At 45.6% G+C, this 10112-nt stretch overlaps 1 protein-coding gene across 1 annotated transcript in view; it reads right to left on the reverse strand.

Annotated features, from left to right (window-relative positions):
* The window catches only part of GRM7 (glutamate metabotropic receptor 7), a 474525-nt gene extending 467137 nt beyond the window's left edge, over nucleotides 1–7388 (reverse strand). The window contains exon 1 of the mRNA XM_032210561.1: nucleotides 6969–7388. Coding sequence (XP_032066452.1) covers nucleotides 6969–7379 — 411 coding nt within the window. The 5' untranslated portion in view covers nucleotides 7380–7388. The remainder of the gene's footprint in view (nucleotides 1–6968) is intronic.
* Between the last annotated feature and the right edge of the window lie 2724 nt (nucleotides 7389–10112).

A 10112-nucleotide genomic window follows, 5' to 3' on the forward strand; every position in this document is an offset into this window, starting at 1 on the left:
GGCTTAATGAGAAAGCTTCCTTCTCATCTCACACTTACATTTCTAAATTATGTATTGTAACACACCCACTTTCCTTCTGTCACATTTGTACTATGTAATATTCTATCTACAGTGCACTGATTATCACAGATTCTACTCATCAAGTAGCTATAATTGTAGACTTTGCATGTCTCTTAATTTAATAAAAAGAGGATCATATTCTTACTCCCCACCAAAAAATTCCTTTGCAGTCCCTTAGTGTAATTAATTTTCTAAATAGAAACAAATACATTTTATGGCTTTAATGTGTCCAAGCAAAACTGATTTTCACAGAAATGCAAACATATGATACCTGAAGACTTATCACATTACTAGTGACATCCTTACTGCAATCAGTATTCTTTTTCCTTCTTTTTTTCATAACTCTAGAAAGGTAAGAAAACAAAACAGATGAAGGAAAAGGTTTGAGCTAGGAAAATCAATTCTGTAAATGAAAAATTGGGGACACAGTTAAGGAAATCTGGAATAGCAATATGGTCTCAGACAACAGCTTCAGGTAAGAGATGTGATTTTACTGGCTATTACTGCTTATAAATCAAATATTCCACAGCTAAAATGGAAGAGCTTTTTATGTAGATCTATACTGATATATTATCATTCTCATATCCAGTAAAAAAAGGCACAGATTTCTGGAAAGGTCTGTGTTATATATATAATGTACTGTACTGTACTGTACTGTACTGTACTATACTATACTATACTATACTATACTATACTATACTATACTATACTATACGCTATACGCTATACGCTATACGCTATACGCTATACGCTATACGCTATACGCTATACGCTATACGCTATACGCTATACGCTATACGCTATACGCTATACACTATACACTATACACTATACACTATACACTATACACTATACACTATATACTATACTACCACCTCTTACAATACTAGGCAACACAGTATGTCACAGTATGTCGCAATAGTAGACAAAACAGTTTCAACAGTAGAGACCTTCAAATATCGGTTCATCGACCAATGCACACCCAACAAATGCACACCGACAAAACCGCTGTGACAAAACAGCGAAATTGAAAGTGCGCCCACTAAAGCGCGTCAACAAATGCACGCTGACAAAAGCGCGCCATCGAAAACAACGCAAAAACAACGGTTGGTAACAACGTTAACAACGCTAACCCTAACCCTAATCCTAACCTAAAAACCCTAATCACGCTTTTGTGGGTGCGGTTTTGTCGGCACACCTCAGTGGGCATGCTTTCGACTTCGCCGTTTTGTCACGGCGGTTTTGTCAGCACGCATTTGTTGGGCGCGCATTTGTCGGGTCACGCAAATATCTAGGGTCTATCATATCTTAAGACTTAAAATGGACACCTAATATTAAAAAGATCATCAAAAAGGCAGAACAAAGAATGTTCTTTCAGAAAGCTCAAACTGTCCAAAGAGCTGTTTATTCAGTTCTTCAGAAGAATTATTGAGTCGGTCAACTTCACCTCTATAACTGTCTGGTTTGGCTCCTAACATCCTGGACATAAATTATTTCAACTTCTATCCTCAAAACAATGCTATAGAGCATTGCACACCAGAACAACTAGACACAAGGCCAGTTTTTCCTGAATGCCATCACTCTGTTAAACAACTAATTCTCACAACACTTTCAAACTATTTACTAAGAATGTATTATTATTATTATTATTCTCATCCTTCCTATTACCTCTTTCTCCCACTTATGACTATAACCATATTGCTTGTATTTTTATGATTTATATTGTTCTGTTTGTTTCCTAGTATGATTTGATTGCTTATTAGTAACCTATGGCTATCACTAAGTGTTGTATCTTATGATTCTTGATGAATGTATTTTTTTCTTTTTTTCCTTTTATATACACTGAGAGCTTATGCACCAATCACACTTGCCAATAAAGGATTCTATCTTATTCTATTGGACTTTTCAATTCCAAGTTAGAGTCTGAGAAAGTTTCATGCTTTCAAAGAGATGACTTGATGATTGCATACTGTTTGACTTGCGCCAGAATGAGTGACCAACTCCACTTCTTTGGAAATTTCATGGAAGCTTTCACTACAGTGTTTGTTCTAGTCCAACTCATTTACCTATGCCACATATTTTTAAAAGGGATCATAGCAAATGTGTATGTGTATCTCCAAGAATGGCTGATAGGTACCATATTTTTCAGACTATAAGATGCACCAGAGTATAATACACACCAAGATTTTGAAGAGGTAAACAAGAAAAAGGGTTTTTGCCCTCCCCGGCCTGCAGGGAGGGGGCCTGTGTGCCAGAAGGTTTGGGAGATCTTCAGAGTGCTCCTGGGGGCTGGAGAGAACAAAAATGGCACTCCTGGGGGGGTTTGGGAGGCCAAACATGAGCCCATTTTTCACAAAAATGGGGTATGCAGAGGGTTTGAGAATCCTGCAGAGTGCTCTAGAGGGCTGGGGAGAGCAGAAATGCCCCTGATTTTGCAAAAAATTGGACCATTTTTTGCCTCCAAAACCCCATATGCATCATTTTTGCCCTCCCAAACCCCTAGGAGCACTCTGCAGGCCTCCCAAACCCTCTTATGTCTGTTTTTGTGAAAAACAAGTCTGTTTTTGGCAAAAACAACACGTGGGGTGGGATTTCCAGAGGCCAAAAATGGCTGTATTCAGTGTATAAGACACACCAACATTTCCACCCTCTTTTAGGGGGGAAAAGTATACTTCGAAAAGTATAATATATTTTATGTCACATCGAGCAATGTTAACTCCTGTTCAACATCAGATCTCACAATTATTATAAAGATCTACAGATAGTATCATTATATCCAAGCCTTGGAGTAGAGCCTTGAGATTACATAAGTGTTCCTTGCTTAGATAATGTGATGGGAAAGGCATCAAAATCTTGCTTGAGACTTCCTTTGCTCCTTCCTTCAGCTAAATTCCAAACTATGACATAACATATGGCAATACTGTCATTAAAAACCATTGAATATCCAATTGAATTTGGATGCTTGAATTATCCAGAAACAAAACTGAACCACAAATTATTGATGATGCATATCTTTACGTTCTACCCAAACTGCAGAGATCCTGTAACTGATATTTAATTTGAGTAGTGTTCTCAAGTCTAGTTGGAAAGTTATACCAATAGCAATAGCACTTAGACTTATTTACCATTTCACAGTGCTTTTACCCACCTCGGAAGGATGGAAGGCTGAGGCAACCTTGAGCCTCGTTAAATTTGAACTGCCAAATTGCAGTCAGCTGGCAGTCAGCAGAAGTAGCTTGCAATACTGCACTCTAACCTCTGCCCCACTACAGCTCTTAAAGTTATAGCTCCAAATAAAAATTACATTTGAGAAGTTTTCTTTAACTGTTTTCATATTTACCTAAACCCGCTGATTCCAAAAGCCTAGAGAAAAATTAAGCCCATTTAAAGCTCTTTCCTTGTTTTATTCATCTATTTGTCTCATATACTGAAAGACTCAGTTATTTTCTAGTACCTGTGCTCCATTTCATCTTTTGCTTCCTGACAATTATTTCTCATTGTTCTTTCAAATGTGGCAACATGGTAGGGAAGGGAGCATAGAGTTTCAAGAGCTAAAGTGTGAAGAATAATGACAGGACATCAACCTCCAATTATAGTAATGGGCACCTGATTTCTAAAATATTCATAATCTGTCAGAGCAATCCAGACAGCATTTTCTGTCATTGCTCTACCAAAGTAATCTGGAATTCGGAGCTCATTCTCAGCATCTTTTGCACAAAAATTTCCCAGGAACAGGAAATTGATCTGCTTGACCTGAAGCCTCATTATATAATATCCGGAATGCTGGGGCCATTGTGAAACTCTTTCATGTTTGCATGGGAAGAACAGGAGACTGGAGGAAGAGCTGTCTTTGCTTTTGTGTTCAGTATGAGATTAGCTGGTTGCAATCTGAACCTGACAGGTTTTCGTCAAACAGCTGCATTCATGGGGGGACACGAAAGATGATGGTACCTGCAGCATTGTATAAACCTGTCCCTTTTGAAGGTGCATGCAACATCAACGCATGAAGAAGATTAGGTTTATATCACACAGCTGCAATTGCCACCTCTCTCTCTCTCTCTCTCTCTCTCTCTCTCTCTCTCTCTCTCTCTCTCTCTCTCTCTTCCTCCCTCCCTCCCAACCTCTCTCTTACACACACACACACACACACACACACACACACACACCTAAGATCTTTTGCTTATTCCATACTGGCAATTTGCAGGGCTAATTAATATGTATGGTTGGATGTGGCTGATTCATTTGTAGTTCAGTAAGTAGTGCAAGGGAGATCTTTTAGAATATTTATGATTCGGCTTGAGACTGAATGCTCACTTTGGTCTTGAGAGGAAACCTCTCCACACCAGAAAAGGTGGCCAGAGTCTTGGAACAGATTTGGCTCACCTCAACTGCTCAAACACCACTAACCAATATGGCATTATTAAAAATGTTGTTTTAAATCCCTATGGTTGTTCTGGTCAGATACTAGTTAAGCAATTAATATACTGTATGTGAGACCCTCCTGAGAGTTGATGGCACATAATCAATCTATCAATCATTTGGTGAGATCAACCACAGAGACTCTAATCCTGTTTTGCATGCCTAGGCTAAATAATCTGCCCAGGGCTGTTGCCTTAAGGAAGATAACTTCTGATAGGATCAATGCAAGATCCTCAAATTATTTTTTCCAAATATTGCTTGTGTAATGGCACAAGGCCAGCCAAGATATTTTCTAGACAAAACATGCACAAACAGACCAACAGATCCTGAAGCCCAGAGACCAAGCAGCAAAGGGAAGCATTTTCAAGCCCTTCTCTCTGTTGCTTTAGGGAAGGGGTCTCCAAACTTGATAGCTTGACTTGTGGACTTCAACTCCCAAATTCCCAAGAATTTGGCTTGGGAATTTTGGGAGTTGAAGTCCACAAGTCTTAAAGTTGCCAAGTTTGGAAAACTCTATTTTAAGGCACCAAGGAGAGCGCAAAGATCTGAGGGATGGAAAGGCTGCCCTCTCTCTTCCTCTGTAGAGCCAAGACCCCTCTCCTTCGCAACGGGAGGCCTCTCCGGGTCGCCGCCCTTGCCAGAACAGCTGTTCAGGAGCGAAGCCAAGAAGGGAAGGTGACGAGAAAGCAAGTGAGACTTAACGGAGGAGCCAGACGGATTCAGCACCCCGGAGGTGGACAGCGCCCCACCGTCGGAGCTCTGCTACGGCGCGCAGGTTACAAGAGGCTGCCTTTCCTTGTCCGCCTAAAGCGCTCTCATTTTTCTGTTCCTCAAAGGACTCCAAGCCAGACTCTCGCTCTCCGCCTAGCGTGGAGCAATTTCGGCGCACGCTAGCAATCTTTCCCCAAAATCCCCCATTGTCAGTTCCGACGCCGGTCTCTGTGAGTCTCAGAAAGCTTCTGGAGTGGGGCGGGGTGAGAGGGAAGGAGGGGGGTGTTCAATTCAAAATGAAAAGTCGCCTCGCTTAAAACACGGGCTCGAAAACAGCTAATTTGGAAGAAACGGCACTGAATCCAGTTGGACAACTGTTCGAACCGCTTATTATTTCCAAGTATGGGGCAGCGTAATTTTCATCTCAGACCACGACGCAGATTTGAGTCTCCGAGGATTGGGGGGGGGGGGGCTTCCTTTGGCCATTGCTTTGATGCAATTGCGGAATCTTAGCACCCCGAGGGAGAAATTTGGCTTGGTAAGCGAGGCACGGACTCTCGGCCGCGATATTAAGACAAGCCACGTGGAATAAAGGTTTTGTAGCACCACCTATCCCACACCCTGCAACCCACGCCCTGCTCCTCCCAGTTCGCTCCAGTTCGAGGGAGGCGTTACAGGCAGCGGGGGAAAAAACGCTTCTTCCCGGATTCCAGCATTTTATTGAAGCAACTTGGTAAACTGGCTACGTTGCCAGAGAAACAGATCAAGCTCGGGAAGCATCGAACTGAAGGGGTTTGGATTTCCATTAGAAGACCCACCACCGCTAACAAAGTGCCTTATTAGAGAAGACACTTTGAATGGGCTAATTGCTCTCCCGGTCGCTATAGCCATATTTTTTGTCTGTGCACTGAGCGCTCTGCTGGTTAACCAATTTGCACGCCCCTTGAGGAAGTGTCCCAGAACACGTCGCTGGTGATATTTTCCTAAAGTTCACTTAATATTCCCTCCCCACTCCTTCAAATGCTTACAGAGAAGTTAAGGAAAAAAAGCCACGCCATTAACTTAAAAGAAGGACCGAATTCAGTTCTTCCGAAGCCTTTGGAGCAATTGAGCATGGTAACCCCCTAGAAGGCGGCCTGTTCCCTAGAAACTGCGGTAAAAGACCACGGCAGTTTGCTTGCCTGCTCGGTGGTAAGAAGGAAGATCTATGGTAGAACCGCTGTCGTAGTCTTTACCAAGTGGTCATTCTAGCCGAACGCGAACCACACTGCGAATCTTTTCATCGGTCTCCATCCCCAGTAACTCCTTTACGCGCGAACGCCACGATTCCCATGGCTTTCGAAGGAGGCAGCTTCGAAAAAATTGCTCGCCTTTTGGCAGGGATAGCGCACGCGAAAGGGAAAGCCAGCAAAAGCGAAATCGAGAAGGCAGGTCGACGAGCAAAAACTACCTGGAGATAAAAGCGTGGGCCCGAAAGCAAACGGAGGGCTGGCACTCCAGGCGGGTAGCCTGGGGATCCACTGCATTCCCTGCACCCTGAAGGAGTTGATGCTGCTTTCAGAGAACTGAAGGGTCAAATGGGGAATGAGCTTAGACAACCTTTCCCAACCACCCTGTCAGTGAAATGCGAGCGGAGAGCGCTCCCGCGCACGCTCGATTTATCTTTCTCTCCTCGGCGGTACAATCGCGCCTCCAATACAAGCCACGGGTCTCCCACCGGGCGCTCGGCTCTCACCGACCACCTGCTGCTGAAGCTGCCGCCCGAGTACGCGTCCTACCTGGAAGAGCCTGAGGATGTTGGCCACCATAATGGAGACGGAGCTGGCCGAGGCGCCGATGACTCCCAGCACCTTTTCGGGTTTGACGAAGACGGGCGGCTCGCCGTTAGTGCAACGCACGTCGGAGGTGTCCTTCTGGATGAGCGCCTGGACGAAGGTGAGCGACTGCTCCAGCGCGTAGGTGTCTCGGGAGCAGGTGTCCAAGATGCGGGCGCCCAGGGTGACGTTGGGCAGCAGCTCGGGGTCGCTGTTGATCTGGTCCAGGGCATAGAGCATGGCCTCCAAGCGGTGGACGCCGTCCTGCTGCTGGATGTCCCCGCAAGGCGCGCCGCTGGGTCCCCGGGCGTGGACGGGGAAGAGGCCGCCCAAGGTGATGTCCCCCTCCAGGCGGATGGAGTGCGGCGCGTACATCTCCTGGCCCCGAGCCCCTGCCCAGCACAGCCACTCCAGCAGCAGGCACCACCAGCAGGGCAACTTCGGCAAAGTCGGTGGCTGCACCCCGCGGAGCCCCGGCCCGAGCATGGTGCACGACGAGAGCGGAGAAGGCGGCTGAGTCGGCGGAGGAGGGCGCCAAGGAGCGGACTGGGCTGGGCAGGGCTGGGCTGGGCGGAGCTGGGTTGGGTAGAGAGAAGCGCCCGATCTGGCGGGGTCCCTCCGCGTCCCCCTCCCTCTGCGATTGGCGAGGATTCCCCCGGGGGCGGAGAGCGGCCAGGCGTGGAAGAGAGTCGAGTCCAGTCCGGCGCCAGCTGCCGTCGGCGTTCTGCCCGCCCGCGCTACCTTTCCTGCTGCAGCTCAGCACTGGGCGAAGAGGAGGCTCGGCTGTCGCTTTAAAAGCTTGCTCGGCTCCTCTCCGCCTCCTGCTCTCGTGCTTTGCCCACCTCCTTCGCGCTCGCCCTCCTCTCCCCACCCAAGCCTTGCCTGCCTGCTTCCCGCGCGTCATTACGCAGAGCTGCGGGCCGAGGTAACCGACGCTCGGCGAGGGAAGCCAAGGCGAGGCGCAGCGGTGGCGGAAGGGAAGCTTCAGGGGCTCCTGGCACCAGGGGATGGACGGCACGCCGGAGGCAGGCAGGCAGGCAGGCAGCAAGCCTCTGTCCCCGAGCGGATTTAGATCGATGTTTTGCTGCTACGCTTACCCACCTGTTACCCTTCTAAATGTATTTATATTTTATATTGTATAATCGTCTTCAAAGAGGATCATCTCTCCGTTGTGTCCCAAATTCCAATTTCCTTGGAAGGGATTTTGAATATGGGACATCCTAAGTGATCATCGAGCTACTGGGATCTTAATTCTGTACAGCTAGGCGACCTCTGATAAATTCCTTTCTTATTAAAGATTAGTTGTTTTCAGTCTCCTGTAATCATTATTTTGTAATTCCCAGTCATCAGATCATCTCGTTAATTCTGGGTAATATTGTTTCATCCAGCTATGTGGTACATAACTGGAAGGGCTCTAAGAATTACGAGGAGTTACAGTAATGCAGAAACGGAATTATGTCATTTCTGAGTTGCCTCTTCAAAGAAACTGTCCTTCAGTTGGGATGAAGAAACTAAATACCTGACCCAGAGTCATATTTCAGCACCTTGGGCTGCTATGCCTTTTCCTTCTGTGAATGGATCTAATATCCTTCTAGCTTGGTCTTTTTATTTGATTTAACATTTTAATCTTGTTTTATCTTCTTTATGGCATGTTGGATTGTGTGGATTTCTAATGCACAGTTTAGATGTACAATTGGAAAAGGAGGCTTTCCAGGTTTATAAATCCATTTATCTATTTTATGAACAGGAAGGATAAGATTTGTTTGTCATGATATTATGAACTGTTCATTAAAGTAGCTTACAAAGCAAACTATGTATGGATTATAGGATACAAAACTATATTAGGAAAAGCTGGAATGAGAAATGTGAAAGGCTGCTGGCAACCAGCAGTTTCTATAATAAAATGAGATTTGCAATACAGGGCTTGGAATATGGGAAGGTTCTTTGTATGAGATGGGTCCAGAACCTGGGGCTGGATAGAACACTGTGTGTACATTTAACATTCAATAATAGTAAAGGTAAAGGTTCCCATCACATATATGTGCTAGTTGTTCCTGACTCTAGGGGATGGTGCTCATCTCTATTTCAAAGCCGACCAGCCAGCGCTGTCCAGGGTCATGTGGCCGGCATGACTAAATGCTGAAGGTGCACAGAGCGCTGTTACCTTCCCACCAAATATGGTCCCTATTTTTATACTTGCATTTTTACATGCTTTCGAATTGCTAGGTTGGCAGAAGCTGTGACAAGGAATGGGAGCTCACTCTGTTATGCAATGCTAGGGATTCGAACCGCCAAACTGCCAACCTTTCTGATCGACAAGCTCAGCATCTTAGCCACATCGCATCCCTTACTAGCATTCAATAGCACAGTCTAATTTTCAGTCAATTTCCAAGATCTCCAAAAACATGCTACATATTTCACCATAAACACTCTGGCATGGTTGGGCACATTTCCTCGTCAACTGTTACCTTATTTACCTACCAGAAATTAAACTTAAAATCTTGTACTGGTCTTTTCTGGACAATAGAGCTGTGGTGGCACAGTGGTCAGAATGCAATACTGCAGGCTACTTCTGCTGACTGCCAGCTGCCAGCATTCAAATCTCACCAGGGTCAAGCCTTCCATCCTTCCAAGGTCAAGTAAAATGAGAACCCAGATTGTTGGGGGCAATATGCTTACTCTGTAAACCACTTAGAGAGGGATGCAAAGCACTGTGAAACAGTAAATGCTATTGCTGTAAGCCAGGGGTTAAACTCAATTTCATTGAGGCCCACATCAGGGTTGTGCTTGTCCTTGGGGGGTCAGGGTGGGCATGGCCAGGGTGGGCATGACCAGCTCAACATAACTCAGGAGAGCCTGTGGCAGTCTGAGCACTCTGCCAGTGAAAACCATCTCCCAAGCCTTCTGCAACCCTCTGCCATGTGAAAATGGAGCTCCATTTTTGCTGGCAAGGCACCACAGGCCAGTCCTTCACTGTCTGGAGGTCAGCCTCAAAGATCTAAGCACCCCATGGGCCGGATCTGGTCCCCGGGCCTTGAGTTTGACACCCCTGCTGTAAGCAAATAGACTGAATATATTCATGGATTCCATATTCAATTGTTGTCAATA

Source organism: Thamnophis elegans, chromosome 2, assembly GCF_009769535.1.
Source record: "Thamnophis elegans isolate rThaEle1 chromosome 2, rThaEle1.pri, whole genome shotgun sequence".
Lineage (NCBI taxonomy): Eukaryota > Metazoa > Chordata > Lepidosauria > Squamata > Colubridae > Thamnophis > Thamnophis elegans.